Genomic DNA, 19,224 nt, shown 5'->3' with positions numbered 1-19,224 from the left:
ACTTAATGCGTATTTTTTATTTACTCATTCTCGAATTTGATGGACATATAGCGGTATGTAAGTTGACTCAAGAGATCTCTTGTAAGACATTTTATTGATGTGCCTGAAGAGATCCAGAATGGGTCAAAAAATGTGTAGTACCCAATAAACTTTATTCCACTTTTCATATTCTATTTTATTAATACCGTTACCCCAACGCCAGTCAACTGGTACCGTCATCGGCCACGACAACGATTTCACTTGCCTCAACAGGTCTTCACAAGTGTAGTTTATTATCCAATGATTGAAGGATACTCTTAAATGGGCTGGTTATACAGCACTGGCATAGGCCACGGTTATGGTCTCACTTGGCTTGCTGGGTCTTCTCAAGCACAGCATATCTCCAAAGGTCTTGGTCACTTGTCATTGCCTCGGTGAGGCCCAATGTTTGAAGGTCATGCTTCCCCACCTCATCCCAGATCTTCCTGGGTCTACCTCTTCCACAGGTTCCCTTAACTGCTAGGGTGTGACACATTTTCACACATGGCCATAACAGCGCAGTTGTTTCTCTTGCACACCACATCTGATGCTTCTAATGTCCAGCTTTTCTCTCAGGGTGCTTACACTCTGTCGTATATGCACACTGACATTACACATCCAGTGGAGCATACTGGCTTCATTCTTTGCAAGCTTATGCATATACTCAGTGGTCATGGCCCATGTTTCACTGCCATGTAGCATGGCTGTTCGCACACATGCGTCATACAGTCTGCCTTTTACTCTGAGTAAGAGGCCCTTTGTCACCAGCAGAGGTGGGAGTGAGAGAAACACAGAGAGAGAGAGAGAGAGAGAGAAAGAGAGAGAGAGGGATGAGTTACTGCAGTGCAACTTTGTTAGTGACTAGGTCACAGTGGTAAATGAAAATGTTGACATCTTAAGAAAATAAATTGAAGCGTTAACTTAATCTTTTTGTTACCACCCAGGAATAGTGGAGTCACTAACAGTATTATTGCAATGTATATTTTAAATACCCATTTGGAAGATTAGAAACAAACAACAATGATGCTCATTTACAACTATCAAGTGCATGTCTAGACATGAGTGCACATGTATGTATACATCATACATATCATCATCATCATTTAACGTCCGCTTTCCATGCTAGCATGGGTTGGACGGTTCAACTGGGGTCTGGGGAGCCCGAAGGCTGCACCAGGCCAGTCAGATCTGGCAGTGTTTCTACAGCTGGATGCCCTTCCTAACGCCAACCACTCCGAGAGTGTAGTGGGTGATTTTATGTGCCACCGACACAGGTGCCAGACGAGGCTGCACACACACATACACACACACAGACAGAGGCTTCTTTCAGTCTTTCAGTTTGCATCTAGCAGATCTACTCAGTGAGAGGCTATAAAAGAAGATACATGCTCAAGGTGCTTTGCTGTGGAACTGAACCCGAGACCATATGGTTGGGGAAAAAAAAAACCCTAGTAATGGACACTTTTTTTTATTATTATTTTTAAAAAAAGCTATTGTTTTTATGATTTGCTTCATGGAAAATTTAGCACTGGTATAAAAAAGCAAAAAACAACAACAAAAACTGAGGTGCCCTAAATACATGTTTATACTGTTTAGAGCAGTGGTTTTCAACCAGGGTTCCGTGGGACCTTAGGGATCCGCCAGTACAGTCCAGGGGTTCCGCAAGAAGTTACAAAACTGCTAAAATCGGTAGTAATTTTTAATTCTCCTGAGCAGATATGTGTGCATAAGACTATTAAATTATTGCACAGGGGTTCCTTGAGCCAGTGGAATGTTTCCTTGGGGTTCCACTCCAGCAAAAAGTTTGAAAAGCACTGGTTTAGAGGTTAATCCTAGCCTGGGGACATGTAAGAGATAGAAAGCTAGTAAAGAGAAAGGAAAAAACAAGCACACAGAAACAGACAGAAACGAGAGTAACACACTTGTAGTCTGAAATGTAGTCTGCTTTAGTAGTTAGTTAAGAAGAAATCAAGCCACATACCTGCAGACTGAGACATGTCAAGTTGACAAGGTTATCTAAACCAGAAATCTGAGTAATTTTATTCTTGCCCAGGTATAAGCCAGTTATATTGGTATGGGTGTTTAAATTCTCGATGACCTGCAGGAGAAGGGAAAAAAAATGAATGACTAAATAAGTAAAATATGGAAACTTTCAGCTTTTTATCAGGTTTAATCTTTTTGCATTCAGATTACTCTGTGAAATATAACGCTTACTTTGTTTTGAATGAATCATGCATTATCTTGTAGCCAGGACTATGGAGTCAGTAACTGAAACCTTTGACTCCAACTCCTGAAAATTAGAAGGTTAATATTGACTTCAACTCCTATCAATTAATTATAATAGAGAATATATTTATTCTTAAACTCGGGAGCCCCTGTGAGTGTTAAATCACATAGAAAATAGGGCAAAATAGAATTACTGCATGAGGGTGATTAAGAGATATTCTTAAATCATTATTCAATTCAGTCATGAACCAAAATGGCATTTCATCACCACCAAATGAATAATCAGGATAGTTTTAAAGATTGAATTTTTTTTAATTTTATTCAAAAGAAAAAGCCAATGCTTATTTTTAACAAAAGCTATTACAAATCTTTTATAATTCCTATAGCATAAACGTAAATAAAATAGAAATAAAAGTTTATATTAAACATTAAATCCTTTGCCATAAAACTGAACAATTCAGAGAAATCATAAATTTAATTTTAAGTTCTAAGAAATAAAATAGTATCAACAACACCTTCCTTCATTGAAGCCCTGAGATCTGACTTGATAAGTTTTAGAACAGAGAAAAGCCTCTTCACACTAACTTGAGTAGGAGGAATAGCTGTCACCGTTCTTGCTGTTTCTCTGATGATTTCAGAGTAAATTGGAACAAGTTCTTCCAATGGTGTTGCACATGAACAATCATATTTCTCTATCTCTTTCATTGCTGTATTGAATTTGTCTTTGAATTTTTAAAACTTAATATTCTTTAGCATTCAGGTTACTCTATCAAATACTATGCTTATTTATTCATATTGTGTTGAATTTGGGTTGGATATAGAAGGCTTAAATGTTCAAAGGTTAAAACAACAGGGTTTTCTTTTTTTCTTTTTAAAGAGAAAACCCATTTTGTTCTAGGTCAAAGGCAGCAAACCTGAGTTAAGGGAGTTGGTTTTATACCAGGTGATGAGAAGCTAATGTATGATAGGGGACAAGAACAGGTGTCTTGCTGTAGAGAGATATATGGTTACCCCAGTTTAAAAAGAAAGATTGTGATGAAGATGAGTCATGGTGTGACTATGTAATATTGAAGTTGTTCTTGAGTTCTTGAATTATTTAAAATGTCGTTAAATAGTTACATTTTTATTCCTCCTCCTCATTGTTTTAATGTCTCTTTTCCATGTTTCCGTGGGTCAGGCAGAATTTTGTTGGGGTAGATTTTCTACAGCCAAATGATGCCCTTCTTGTTGCCAACTCTTACCTGTTTCCAAATAAGCTAATGTTTCCATCATGACCAGACATATCTTCACGGAAGATTGGAAACAGAGGACACTCATTTACAACTGCTATGCAGTGTCAAAGCAAAGAAACTGTGATGCACAAACACACATATATGTATATATGAAGAACTTCTTTCAGTTTCCATCAACCAAATCCACTTACAAGGCTTTGATTGGCCTAGGGTTATAGTAGAAGACACTTGCCCAATGTGTCATGCAGTAGGATTGAACCCAGAACCACATGGTTTGGGACAACTTCTTACCACACTGCCATGAAATATAAAAAGCACTCAACACATTCTGTAAAGTGGTTGGCATTAGGAAGGGCATTCAGCTGTAGAAACCAAGTCACATCAGACTGGAACCTGGTGCAGCTCTCAGGGTTACCAGCTCTGGTCAAACCGTCCAACCCATGCCAGTATTAAAAAATGGATGTTAAATGATGATGATGATATTATAAATACACATTACATTCCTTTGTATATTTAATAAGAATTTGTATAATGAACCTTCAGGCATAAGGTTCCCTGCTGATGTTCCAGATACTGAAGTAGAGTTGAATTTAACGGACTTTTGGCTGCTGCTATTTTTAGCAATTCAAGAGACTGGATAGAAATTCTTTCAATGGAGATGGTTAAGTGGTTCAAGATGTCAGCTCATTTTAAAAATAGTAGCATGGAACCATGAAAAATAGTGTTATTTTACTACTTAGATGGTAATCTAGCAACCCTGTTATAGGAAGTTACGTAGCTTAGTGATTAAGAGTATGTGAAGGCAGGTGGCTTAGTGGTCAGGGGCATTCGGCTCATGATCGTAAGGCCACGAGTTCAATTCCCGGCGGCACGTTGTGTCCTTGAGCAAGACACTTTATTTCACGTTGCTCCAGTCCACTCAGCTGGCAAAAATGAGTAGTACCTGTATTTCAAAGGGCCAGCCTTGTCACACTCTGTGTCATGCTGAATCTCCCCGAGAACTACGTTAAGGGTACACGTGTTTGTAGAGTGCTCAGCCACTTGCATGTTAATTTCAGAAGCAGGTTGTTCCTTTGATTGGATCAGCTGGGACCCTCGTCGTTGAAACTGACGGAGTGCTCCTATCTATCTACCTATCCAGTGGTTAGAGTAGTCAAGTCAGCTCATGGTCATAAAGTCGCGAGTGTAATTCCTGGTGGCAAATCGTGTCCTTAAATAAGACGCTTTATTTCATGCTGCTCCAGTTCACTCGACTGGCAAAAATTAGATATACCTCTAATTCAAAAGAGCCAGCCATACCACATTCCGTGTCATGCTGAATCTCCCTGAGATGTCTGTGGAGTACTCAGCCACTTGCACATTAATTTCATGTGCAGGCTGTTCTGTTGATCGAATCAACTGGAATCCCCGTTGTTGTAACCAACGAAGTGCCAGTTTATACAACGTCATAAGGTGATCCGCTAGAAGTTAAAACAGATGTGTAAAGGGAGACAACTACGTTGTTAAAACCAAATTTGCTAGACACAAGATCCAATATTTTTACTGATACATTAGAGCTAACATGTCCTGAGTAAGGATCTAAAAATTTTAAGTGATGGTGATATTATACATTTAAGCATAATAAACATGAAATGAAGGAAAGGAGGGAAAAGAAATACGACAGGGACTCAAAATTTATATCTAAAACATGCCAGACAAACATATTACAGAGGAAGCACATGACAGAGTAGTCAGGATGTCGGACCCATGATTGTAAGATTGCAATTTCGATATCTGGATCAGGCGATGTGTTGTTTTTCAGCAAAACACTTCATTTCACGTTGCTCCAGTCTACTTAGCTGGCAAAAGTGAGCAATCATGCAATGGACTGGCATCCTGTTCCAGGGAGTTAATATATACATAGGTCACAGAAACCGGGGAACCAAATTTATGAGTCTGTATGACTCGGGAAGGATTTTATCCTTTCTTTTGAGCATGGCCGTTGCCAGTACCGCCTGACTGACCCTCATGCCGGTGGTGCGTAAAAACACCTACTACACTCTCGAAGTGGTTGGCATTAGGAAGGGCATCCAGCTGTAGAAACTCTGCCAGATCAAGATTGGAGCCTGGTGCAGCCATCTGGTTTGCCAGTCCTCAGTCAAATCGTCCAACTCATGCTAGCATGGAAAGCTGACGTTAAAAGATGATGATGATCCTCTAAGCACCTTACTGCTTATACTAATGAACATCTGTTATTTTATCTTCTACTTGGGGACCATAAATTGCTTTGAATACAGACCCATTTCTCATTTCTAACCCAACATAACATTTAATATGTCCAATATCATTTGCATTAACATTATGTCAGTTAATCCTAAAACATCTTCATTTATTTAACATCCACCCCACCCCCCATGCTGATAATCCCTCAATACATATCTCTCTCCATTGAAGGAATTTCTATCCAGTCTCTTCATTTACTAAAAATAGTAGCCAAAAGTTCTTTAAATTTCACTCTACTTCAGTGTCTAGAATCACAACAGGTAACCTTGTCTGAAGGCTGCATTATAAAAAATTTTTATTAAATATACAAAGAAATGTAATGATGATTTTGACAGAGGGTGGAGTAGTTATTTGAAGTAAGCGTTTACAGCTGGATGCTCTTGTTGTTGCCAACCTTTACAGGTTTTCAAATAAGGGATTTTCACTTTAATTCCAGAACTCTTTGAACATCGAATAGCAAGTCACACATACTTACACACACATGTAAACATATATATGATAGGCGACCTGCATTTTCTTTTCATCACAAGGCATTTGGCAACCCTGGGCAATAGAAAATACCTACCCATGCTGCTGAGTAGTAGAACTGAACCTGAAATCGTGTGATTAAGAAGTGAATTTGCTAACTAAACAACCAGGCTTGTACCTGAAAACTTCAAATATTATGACCTCATGAGCAGAAGGCAATAAAACTGGAAACATAGATAAGCTGTAAGGATTCCTTATAGTTGAACATCATGGTTACACGTCAGAAATGTTCCATCTATCTATAAATCATCATCATCGTTTAACATCCATTTTCCATGCATGGGTAGGATGGTTCACAGGAACTGGCCAGGTAGAAAAACTACGCTATGCTACTCTGTTTTGGCAGGATTTTTACAACTGGATGCTCTTCCTAACACCAACTACTCTGCAGAGTGGACTGAATGCTTTGTACGTGGTACTAGCACAGGTGAGGTTAGCTTTGGCATGATTTTTACAGCTGGATGCCCTTCCAAACGCCTACTACTTTACAGTGTGGACTGGATGCTTTTTACATGGCACCAGCACTGGATATATAAGCATATATAAATACTAGATTGTCCCTTAAATAATGTGGGTTTTTTTTTATACCACTTTTATTTTTCAAAATTAAGATAAAGAAATTTCTTTTTTAATCTAAAATATACTCTCCTTCATTTTCTACAATGCTCTTCCATCTAGCTGATAGACTTGCAAGGCCCCTCTTCTAAAATTCACTTCACCGTGACAAAAAATACTCCTCCAGTACTATTCTGACTTCATCTACAGAATTCATAGTTTTTCTGTCCATATGATTTTGAAGACTGCAGAATAAATGACAATCAGATGGGGCAATGTCTGGCAAATATGGTGGGTGAGGCATCGTTTCCCATTCAAACTGCTTCAGCCTTTGGAATGTCATCCTCACTGTATGTGGATGAGTATTATCCTGATGAAAGAACACCTTTTCTCTTGAAACCAAAGATGGTTGTTTTTCTTCTAGCGCTGACTTAAGCTGCTCGCAGCAGATCTTTTTTATTGTTTGGTTTGGGTTTAAAAGTTCAAAATGGACTAAACTTTTCATATCCCACCAAACACATAACAACTTTTATATATACATACATACATATATATATATATATATACATACATATATATATATATATATATATCACTGTGACCAACCTGGCTATCAGATGTTGCTACACATCACTGGTGACAATGCGCTTCACATTGTTTTAGCCTTCAACTAACGCCACCCCGCTGGCTAAGCAATCAAGCCTATATATATATATATGTGTGTGTGTTATATATTGTTAAATGAGTAGTAAGAAAAAGGCAGTGCACATGAGCTTTATTTTTTAAGGCTTCCAAGATCCTTAAGGAGAGCAGAAGAACTGGAAGTAGCAAGCTTGGAAAAGGAGACATTAAAATGACAATGAGGATACATGCATGTGAGTATGTGGGGAGAAAGAGAGAGAGAGAGAGATGTAAAGAGACAAATGCAACTGTACTGACATACCCGAATCTTATTGGAACCCAATTCCAGCATATCCAGGTTAACGAGTGTTTCAAGGTTCTCGATGACGGTTATTTTGTTATTCACTAAATATAACTTGACCAAGTTAGTCAAATGAGAAATATTTTCTATTTTCTTGATCCGGTTAAAAGAGAAATCTAGTTGACTGGAAAAAGAGGAAGAAACAAATACACAATCAATCAAATTAGCCAAGTTAACGTCTCTTTGGGCTTTTTAAAAATCTTTTCATTATTATTTAGTTTAATGAAGATTAATAAGATAGTACAGGACAAGAAGCTTCAATGGATAAGATCTGCCTAACCTGTGTAAGCATAGAAAGTGATGTAAAAAGGATATTGTATGTATTAGATCTTTTTATCTTTTACTTGTTTCAGTCATTAGACTGCAGCCATGCTGGGGCACCACCTTGAAGAATTTTAGTTGAATGAATTGGCTCCAATATCTATTTTCTTTTTAATTTTAAGCCTAGTACTTATTCTATTGATCTCTTTTCCTGGACCACTAAGTTACAGGGACCTTAACACATCAACACTAGTTGCCCAACAGCGGAGGGGAACAAACACCAATACAAACACACATGCAGACTGTCTTATATCTAGAACAGGCTTCTGTCTACAAATCCACTCACAAGGGTCTGGTCAGCCTGAAGTTATAGTAGTAGAAGACACTTGTCCAAGGTGCTATGCAGTGGGGATGAATCCAGAACCATGTTGGGAAGCAAACTTCTAACCACAGAGCCACACTTGTGACTATATATACTCTTACTCTTTACTCTTTTACTTGTTTCAGTCATTTGACTGCGGCCATGCTGGAGCACCGCCTTTAATCGAGCAACTCGATCCCGGAACTTATTCTTTTTTTTTTTTGTAAGCCCAGTACTTATTCTATCGGTCTCTTTTGCCGAACCGCTAAGTAACGGGGACATAAACACACCAGCATCGGTTGTCAAGCAATGCTAGGCGGACAAACACAGACACACAAACAAACACACATGCATATATATATACATATATACGACAGGCTTCTTTCAGTTTCTGTCTACCAAATCCACTCACAAGGCATTGGTCGGCCCGGGGCTATAGCAGAAGACACTTGCCTAAGATGCCACGCAGTGGGACTGAACCCGGTACCATGTGGTTGGTTAGCAAGCTACTTACCACACAGCCACTCCTGAGGAGCTTATTTTCAAAACTGGTTTAAGTGCATATTTGGTTATTTTCAAAACCATTAAAACACAATCTGCAAGTAAGGGATCACTTATTCTTTGATGACACAAAGCACCTAGAGGACAATCTGTTAACACAAGAAATTAACCACATTACCAATTACTGCACCTTGTATAAGTAATTACATGTGCAAACAAGTACAGATATTTATACGCACTACCACACCACTTAGCACTGACCACTTCCCAGCACCTACACCATCATCCACACACCTACTCATGCACACACATCAATGTCAACAGTCCTCTTCTACATGCACATAGACATGCATGGGCACCTTCATTTTGAGATCACCACTACTTTATTATCTCCCCTTCTTCCTAGTTCTCCTGTGTGACCCCTCTGTCCAGCATTCACCATGATAGATCGCTAGCCACTATACACTTTTTTCTATTTTCTCTCCCTGTTTATTTCTGTATTCCTTTCTGTCGAAGGGCGTAGGCTCGAAACATAAAAGACTTTCTCACTCCCCGAGCGTCAATACTGTGTTGTTTTTGGTAAGAAACACACAAGTGAGGAAAGCTCAGTAACAGAGTGCAAGGTTGTCAGAAGAATCCAATTCTTCATGCACCAGAGATCCAGTCGCTTTCACAAAATGTCCACCCTCAAATGCTTCAAAGCATCAATTGTCCTCCAATGATCCTTATGTACAAGCTGATGAAGTTCCTCTACATTTCCAGGGGTGGGGCTCATGGCAGGTCTTCCAGGGACATTCTAACTGCCTTTGAAGTACCCGTACCAGTTGAATCATTATGTATGACTCATTGCCTCGTTGCCATAAATTTGCCGAACCATGATCAATGTCTCTGCAGCAGACTTCCCAAGTTTAACGCAAAATTTCATGTGGACTCTTTGTTTCAACTTCCTGTCCATGATAAAAATCGCAGACGGCAGCATACATGTGATCACAAAAACACCAACTTCACAACTTGCAAAGTAAACACAGAGATGTCCCTGAGCACATTGCCTCATGAAAGTCACTGCTAGCTCTCATTGTGCACGCAACCGTCTGCTGCCATCTGTTGGCATGCTACAAAACTAATCCAGGAACTTTTCGATACCACCTCGTATGTATATATCTCATATTACTGGCACACACAGATTCTACAATCACTGCTGGGACTCTATCACCTCCAACCATATAACACCAATGTCATCACTTAGAAAATAAGAGTAACTTACGTTAAATTAGTCAGCTCTGTTAAATTTTCTATTTTTGTTATTTGGTTGTCATACAGATCCAACATATTTAAATGGACCAAAGTCGATAAACCTTCAATACACTTGATCAAATTCTGTCGTAGACACAAACTCTAAAAAAGTCAAAGAGAAAATAATTAAAGATCAAGTCATCATCATCGTTTAACGTCCACTTTCCATGCTAGTATGGGTTGGACCAATGACTGAGGGCTGGCGAACCAGATGGCTGTACCAGGCTTCAATCTTGATCTGGCAGAGTTTCTACAGCTGGATGCCCTTCTTAACGCCAACCACTCCAAGAGTGCAGTGGGTGCTTTTACGTGCCACCGGCATGGGGCCAGTCAGGCGGTACTGGCAGCGACCTCGCTCAAATCTTTTACACATGCCACCGACACGGGTGCCAGTAAGGTGATGCTGGTAACGATCACACTCGAATGGTGTCTTTTACGTGCCACCGGCACAGAGGCCAGATAGCCGCTCCGGCAACGAACACGCTCAGATGGTGCTCTTTAAGGCGACGCTGGTAACGATCACGCTCAAATGGTGCCTTTTAAGTGCCATTGGCATGGAAGCCGGTTAGCTGCTCTGTCAATGGTCACACTCGTGTGGTGCTCTTTCCACCTCGCTAGCACGGAGGTGAAATAAATAGGAAGCGAGATGTGTTCCACCAAAGACACTTGAAAAGGATTCCAAGAATATACTGGCAAGGTCACATAACTGATGAAGATATTCTAAAGAGAATCAACATAAGACCATTTAGTGGAATCCTTGCAGAATGAAGATTAAAATGAACCGACCTCCTATTTGGTTCAGGCACGTGATGTTGATAAACCACAGAAATGGTTAAACATCAATGTCCATCGTTCCTGAATAGGATCTGGGGTGAGTTGTCTCCCAACACCTGGCACTGTGATGCAGTCAACCCCACCACACCAAATCGCAACCTACTAGCAAACACATGAAGCATATATATTAAGTATGTGTGGTCAATAATGTTTATTACACTAGCACAACTTCCATTTCATATTTGAATTTATTCTAACGCATGCATCGTTGGTGCATACCAGCACATAGTTTTTACACTATATGCATATAAATTGTGGATTGGTGATACAATGCCAGTGCCCCATAACTGGCTCCCGTGCTGATGGCACATAAAAAGCACCCACTACACTCTCGGAGCGGTTGGCATTAGGAAGGGCATCCAGCAGCAGAAACCCTGACAAATCAAATTGGAGCCTGGTGCAGCCTCCTGGCTTGCCAGTCCTCAGTCAAACTGTCCATCCCATGCCAGCATGGAAAGCGGATGTTAAATGACAACGATGATGATGATGGTGACGTGTAGCTTGGAAACCAGGGAGTCTTTCCAGGTCAAACTACTACCTCTCTGCATTGAGAAGTCACGTCTGTGGTACTATGGACATGGGATTAGAATGCGGCAGGAAAGAATCACAAGATGGATTAGCCAAACAGCAGGAGTCCAAAGAGTAAATCAAGAATGAGATAATTGGATAATATCCACAGTTTCAGTCATGTTTAGGATTCCTGCTGGAAAGTTGAATGCTGGTTACTTTTGATGGGATCCTTTGGAGGAAATACCTGCACTCTATTCCCACAATCCTCCGAGGAATCGTGGGTGGAAATGATGGATGGATGTATAAGAATGTCATGAGATGGACTTCTGAAGCCAAGTCAACTGGCAGGTGATCTTGGAACAGACCATGTATGAATGAGATGGCTGGAGAATAGCGATGGTCTCAGTTAAGGGTTGGGGCTAGTCAAGCTTGGGAATCCGGCCAGGAAGTCTAATAATGGGTGCTTCTGATAGGACCCTATGGAAGAGGTGCCTGAGTACTCTACCCTCATGACCTTCCCAGAAATAGGGGAGCAGAGAAAATAGATGGATGAAAACACACACACACATATATAAAAGAATACCACATGAAAGAGTCACGAAACAGCCCCGAGTTGAGCCAACCAGCAGGTGATCTAGGAGTAGACCATGAACGAGATGGTTAAATAATGTGAATAGTCTCATTGACTGTGAAGGTGCATGGCTCAGTGGTTAGAGCATCGAGCTTACGATCATGAGGTTGTGAGCTCGAATCCCAGACCAGGCTGCGTGTTGTGTTCTTGAGCAAGACACTTTATTTCACGTTGCTGCAGTTCACTCAGCTGTAGAAATAAGTCACGACGTCACAGGTGCCAAGCTGTATCAGCTCTTGCCTTTCCTTTGGATAACACTGGTAGCGTGGAGAGGGGAGGCCGGTATGCTTGGGCGACTGCTGGTCTTCCATAAACAACCTTGCCTGGACTTGTGCCTGGGAGAGTAACTTTCTAGATGCAATCCCATGGTCAGTGTCGTGACTGAAGGGGGTCTCAGGCTCATTGACTATACTTGGGAATCCAGCCAGAAAGTGCAATGATGGCCACTTCTAATAGGACTCTATGGAGGAGATGCCCCGAGGACTCTGCCTCAACAGTTCTCCCAGGAAAAGCAGGTGGAGAACATAAATGGATGGATACATTACAATTTACTGACTCCAACTTAGTAACTCAATAATTGCTTCTGAATTGCTTCTGACTCCGACTCTACAGACCTGAGAATTCGAAAAGAAACAACAGCTGATTATATTTACCGTAACATTGGTAAGTTTCTCCATCTGTTCAATCTTACCAATCTTGCAATGACTTAAGTCAACATCCTGAAGTAAACAATGAAAGAAAAATAACATCTAATTAGTAATTATAAAGCAAATTATTTTACATTTAATTATATGTTAATAAACAACGTTGAATTGTAACTATGAAAGTAATTTTATTACTTTTTAATTACCTGAATAAACAGCAGTTCTGTAATTACAAAGTTAATTTCATCAAAATTAATTATTACACATAATCACTTCAATAAACTTTAATAATTACTGAGGATGATGATGATGATGATGACAAAACAACAAATCTTAAACCCTTTGGTTACTAAATTCCAGTCGAAATATACTGTCTTTATTCCAATTAATTAGCAAAATAGTGAAGGATTTAGTGAAAAAAGAGTCGTTATTAAGCTGGTATTTGGAACATAAATTAACAAGGAATTTTGAAAGAAGATTATAATTGGCAGATCAGCAAACAAACTGTTCACGGAAATTATAAACAAGACCCTTGACTCTTGCTGGATTCAATAGTCCAGGGGCGTGTCTGGCTGATGAGACACAATAATGTCAAAAACACTGGCTGTCCCAGAATCCCTTCTACTAATAAATATAATGTGTTATGAACACATATACTTTGTAATTGAGAAGCTGTTCTCTTGTGACTAAATACAATAGCAATTAGCATATTTCCAATCAAATCTGCCGAAACTGGTGCCAGCTAAGAAGCAGCAGTGATAACACCATTTAAAAGACGGCTGCTGGTACCTACATAAAAAGCACCCACTACACTCTGCAAAGTGGTTAGCTTTAGGAAAGTCAGCTATAGAAACTATGCCAAAGCAGACACTGGAGCCTAGTGCGGCCCTTGGCTTTACCAGCTCCCATCAAATCGTCCACCCATGCCAACATGGAAAATGGATGTTAAATGATGATGATGATGCAGGTCATCATTTCACTTTAGATCAGTGCTATTCAAAGTGGTGGTCTGTGAGCTATCAGCTGCTGGTATGCAGCAAGTTTCCAGAAGAGAAAGAAACATTATAAAATGCTTATGTAATATTGTAATATTTGTTTACAAAATAAATACAAGATAAAAAAAATTGTCAACTTTTATTATATTCATTATATTGTTTCCGGTATAAATTAATATTTCTAGGAAATATTACTGGTCCCTGACACATTGGAAAAAAAAACTGCTGGTACACCACATCAAATAGTTTGAGAAGCACTGCTTCCAGAGTATTCTGTCAAATGTAATACTTAATCATTCACATTGTTTTGAATTTATCATGCATTATCTCAAAGCTTTAAGATTTTGATGATGTAATTGTTTATTTTTAGGTTATTCTAGGGTAGATATGAGAAACTGAATCTGGGTAGTTTCAATATAAAACAAGTAGAATATCTGAACTGGATATGACTGGTTTAAATGTTAAAGGATTGTTTTAAATTAATTATGCATTATCTCAGAGCTTCAAGATTTCAGTGATATCATCATCATCATCGTTTAACGTCCGCCTGCCATACTGGCATGGGTGGGACGGTTTGACAGGAGCCGGCCAAGAAGAAGCCTGCATTTGACTTCTATGTCTGTTTTGGCAGGGTTTTTACAGCTGGAAGCCCTTTCTAACACCAACCACTCTGCAGAGTGGACTGAGTGCTTTATGACTTTCTAGAGAAGGTGTGAGAGGCTGGATCTGGCTGGTTTCAAAATAAATCAGGTAGAATATTTGAACCACATATAACTAGTTTAAATGTTAAAGCAGGGGTCAGCAAACCAAGGTAAATTACCCTAAGTTGGAGTAAAAATGAAATTTTGGTGGGTAATGAGGACTCATTAGACATAAGTAAAATTATATTAAAAAAAACATGTTCCTTGTTAGCTTTGATCTTCCTTTCAAATCAAGGGGCTAACGTCAACATAAATAAATATATTTTGGGGTAATTGGTTAAAAATGTTCCCCGACCCCTATCCCAAAGGATTAAAACCAGGATTAACAGATTAAAGCTATCTTATTTCTTAATCGCCCACAAGGGGCTAAACAAGGACAGACAAAGGGATTAAGTTGATTACATCGACCCCAGTGCATAACTGGTACTTATTTAATCGACCCCGAGAAGATGAAAGGCAAAGTTGACCTCGGCAGAAATTTGAACACAGAACGTAGCAGCAGACAAAATACCACTAAGCATTTCGCCCGGCATGCTAACGTTTCTGCTAGCTCGCTGCCTTTAAAACCAGGAGTTCCTGTCAGAGCCAGGGGATATCTTTGACAGGTTAGAAACATAAAAGTTAAAGGTTCTATTTTCATTGTGAATCTAAAATGACATAAAGTTGTAAATAAAAAGTGAAACTGAACTTGAGAATACAGTATCAGCAGTAGACAACAACAGTGGCACACAAAGAAACAAGGAACAAACCTACCAAAGCTGTTGGGTCAACAATGACCACTTCCTTTGACTGTTCGTCATCATCTTCTTCTTTAGCTGATGATTGGGACTCAAAATCATCTTCATCCATGAGGTTTTGGTTGGGGGCCTCGGCAACGACCGCTTTTGATTCCATCTTACCTGGAAATAGATATAATGGGATGTTAACATTGTTCAGTTTACAATGGTTGTGTGGTAAGAAGCTTGATTCCCAACCACATGATTTGGGGTTCAGTCCCACTGCATGGCACCTTGGGAAGGTGCCTTCAAGCTGACCAAAGCCTTGTGAGTGGATTTAATAGAAGGAAACTGAAAGAAGCCTGTCATGTACATATATATATATATGTGTGTGTGTGTGTGTTTGTCCCCCATCACCTCTTGACAACTGGTATTGGTGTGTTTTTGTATCCATAATTTAGTGGTCCAGCAAAATAGAGTGATAAGAATAAGTGCTAAGCTTAAATAAATAAATCTTATGATCAATTTGTTTGACTAAAAGCCTTCAAGGTGGTGTTCCAGCATGGCCTCAAGAAAGAGGAGAGAAACAAGTGTGCAGTAGTAAAGGAGATGCAAGGTTACCAAGCCGAAGGCAAGAACAACAGAGGAAGGGAGAGAAAGTGATCAAGAACGAGGGCAGAAACATGCATGCTGCTGTAGAGGAGATACATGGTTACCCAGCCAGAAGGAAGAGCAAGGGAAAGAAAGAGAGAGTCAGAGATAGCAAGGGAAAGAAAGAGAGAGTCAGAGATAGCAAGAGTGCAAGAGCAGGAGAGAGATGGCAACAAAGTGCCAGGGCATACTTGCAAGGAACGGGAATCAGAGCATATGTTGGGTCATCGACTAAATAATGCAGTTTTTCCAATTGTATAAACTGAATGTCTGAGGTGGGTGGGATAAACTACCTGCATCAACTGGCAATAAAACAGGTGATAATTTTACCTTTTTTCTTATTCTTAGTGCAAGTTTGATTTCAACAGTTATTTTTTCAAAGCTATATTGGAAGTAACAAAAGAGCATATTTGGCATATTTGTAAGTTCAGTAAAGGCAATAATGCAACAGAAATTGTAAGGAATATTAATGCTGTATATGAGGATCGGACAATAAGTGTAAGCCAATGTCAACAGTGGTTCCAGAAATTCCGAGCCAGAAAGAACAACCTAGAAGATGAGCTTTGTCCTGGAAGATCTGTAGAGCTCAACAAAGACGTCCTGCAAACTCTGGTGGAACAAAATCCCATTGTAACTGTTGAGGAACTAGCAGAGAAGCTTGGATTTGGTCATTCAACTATTCACTGACACCAGTGCTAAGAAGAAAAATGACCATCTTTGGTTTCAAGACGGAAGGTGTTCTTCCATCAGGATAATGCTCAGCCACATATAGCAAAGATGACATTCCAAAAGCTGGAGCAATTTGAATGGGAAACAATGCCCCACCCACCATATTCATCGGATATTGCCCCATCTGATAATCATTTATTCTGCAGGCTTCAAAATCGTTTGGACGGGAAAAATATGAATTTTGCAGACGAGGTCAGAACAGTAATGGAGGAGTATTTTCCATCACAGACAAGGGAATATTGGAAGATGGCCTTGCATGTCTACCAGATAGATGGAAGAGCATTGCAGAAAATGAGGGAGAGTATATTTTAGAACTTACTGATGAAAAATAAAAGAAGTACAAAAACTGCATTATTTATGGGATGACCCAATAATTATAAAATTGTTTACAGGTGAGCTGGCAGAACCATTATTAGCATGCTGGATAAAATGCTTAACAATATTTTATCCATCTTCATATTCTGAATTCAAATTCCAAAGTTTTTCATCCTTTCGGGGTTGATAAAATAAGTACAAGTTGAACACTGGGGTTAAAGTAATCAACTTACTCCTCACCTGAAATTACAGGCCTTGAGCCAAAATTTGAAATCAATTATATTACAGAGGAAGGGAAGGAGAGGAAAAATGGGAGGAGGCGTATGAGGAAGAAGAAGGGAAGGAGAGGAAAATGAAGAGGAAGAAGTGGTTTAGCCCTGATCCAAAGATCCCTGGGTGTCTTTTGGAGGAACCCGTCCGGTGGAATCATTCAGGCCATGAGTCCAGTCTGAGGCTAAATCCTTCCCAGCAAATTGAAAGCTCTGAAAAGGGTCATGGGTGCTGCTCTTCTTTTCTAATTAAGTCATCACAAATAAAAAAAGTCATGACCATCCGATCTTTTTGTGAAATAGTGATAACCTTGTCTAGTGTATCCGGCTTTCATCAAGATAGTACAGGTGTTATCCGAGAGAGATTTTTGGTTGCTATTTGTTACAGGTTAATCACCATATAAAGCAGGGGTTTTCAATACAGGGTACCTACACTCCTTGGGGGGTTGGATACAACAAAATAAACGAAAAGATAAAAATTCCGTAACAGATTAAAATCATTTAACAAACCTTAGAGATAACTTTACTCTTTTAAGCATTCTAAGAACTTTCTTATTTTACATAAGCATAAGCATGGCTGTGTAGTAAGAAGTTTGCTTCCCAACCACATGGTTCTGGGTTCATATCCACTGTCTGGTACCTTGGTATCATCAACGTTTGATGTCCGCTTTACATGCTGGCATGGGTTGGACGGTTTGACTGAGGGCTGGTAAGCCAGAAGGCTTCACCAGGCTCCAGTCTGATCTGGCAGAGTTTTTACAGCTGATGCCCTTCCTAACGCCAACCACTCCAAGAGGATTTCGGAAAATTCACAAAATCCGAGTTTTTCCCTCATAACTTTTAGGAAAAGTTTTTTTCAATGAAATTTTATATAAATACCTTTGAAACAGTATACATTACGACTATAAAGTAATTTGTGGAGAAAATCTTGAGGTAGAGAGAGGACTTTCGGAAAATTCCCAAGATCCAAATTTTTCCTCGTTATACTCCGGAATCATTCAACTTTCTACAGATACCCTAACGTAGTACCACTACACTACATAGTGCTTATTTCTACCCACTTTCAATAATTTTTAGTGTTTTGGATTCAATTTTGTTTCATTTTCAATTATTTTTATGCTTTTTTAATCCTTCGTCGTTATTGTCATTCATTCGTTATTACTTTCTCTCTATATATATATATCTATATAGAGAGAGAGATACATATATATATATATATATATATATATATATATTATATATATATATATATATGTACATATATTATATATATATACATACATACACACACACACATACATACATACATATATATATATATATATGTACATATATTATATATATATATACATACATATATTATATATATATATACATACATACACACACATACATACATACATATATATATATATATATATATATACAGTTATGAGGGAAAAACTTGGATCTTGTGAATTTTCCGAAGTCCTCTTCCCACCTTTGGGAAAAGATTTTCCTCACAAATTACTTTATAATCACAATGTATGGCGTTTGAAAGGTATTTCTATAAAATTTCATTGAAAAAACCCCCATTTTCCTAAAAGTTATGAGGGAAAAACTTGGATTTTGTTAATTTTCCGAAGTCCTTTCCCCACCTTCCAGTTGCTTTGCGCGCATTTTTTTTCCTATTCGTTTCCTACTCATTGTTTTACACCCATTCCATTATTTTTTCGGATTGTAAACATTAACCAAATTTTGCGAGTTTCTGTTCTACATACGAGAGGGAACTCATACACGCGTAGAACACTAATTCGTAAAACTTTTCTGAAAATTCCAAAAAATAAAGGAAGTTACGAGGGGGGTCATAATGGGATGCTTAAACTAGAATTCCGCCGTCGATTACATCAACACCACTACTCAACTATATATCGATCCCGAAAGGATAAATGCCAACAACGACTTGAGCGGAATTTGAACTCAGAACGTAAAACCAGACGAAATGCCGCTAAGGATAAATCGGCGAACACA

The 19,224-nt window shown here is 39.0% G+C and overlaps 1 protein-coding gene across 2 annotated transcripts in view; it reads right to left on the bottom strand.

The window, feature by feature from the left end:
* LOC115224780 (protein phosphatase 1 regulatory subunit 7) overlaps positions 1–19,224 on the bottom strand; it is a 52,029-nt gene that overhangs the window by 32,118 nt on the left and 687 nt on the right. For both annotated transcript variants that reach the window (XR_005003943.1, XM_029795690.2), the window contains exons 2-6: positions 15,288–15,433; positions 12,848–12,913; positions 10,191–10,321; positions 7,765–7,927; positions 2,000–2,116 (exon numbers count right to left, since the gene is read on the bottom strand). Coding sequence is in view for 1 of the 2 variants with exons in the window: in XM_029795690.2 (XP_029651550.1) it covers positions 2,000–2,116; positions 7,765–7,927; positions 10,191–10,321; positions 12,848–12,913; positions 15,288–15,428 (618 nt within the window). In the remaining variant the exon portion in view is untranslated. The remainder of the gene's footprint in view (positions 1–1,999; positions 2,117–7,764; positions 7,928–10,190; positions 10,322–12,847; positions 12,914–15,287; positions 15,434–19,224) is intronic.

This window comes from Octopus sinensis, linkage group LG26 (genome assembly GCF_006345805.1).
Source record: "Octopus sinensis linkage group LG26, ASM634580v1, whole genome shotgun sequence".
NCBI classification, from domain to species: Eukaryota; Metazoa; Mollusca; class Cephalopoda; order Octopoda; family Octopodidae; genus Octopus; species Octopus sinensis.
The sequence above is the reverse complement of the archived record's forward strand: the minus strand, read 5'-3'. Positions and strand labels throughout refer to the sequence as shown.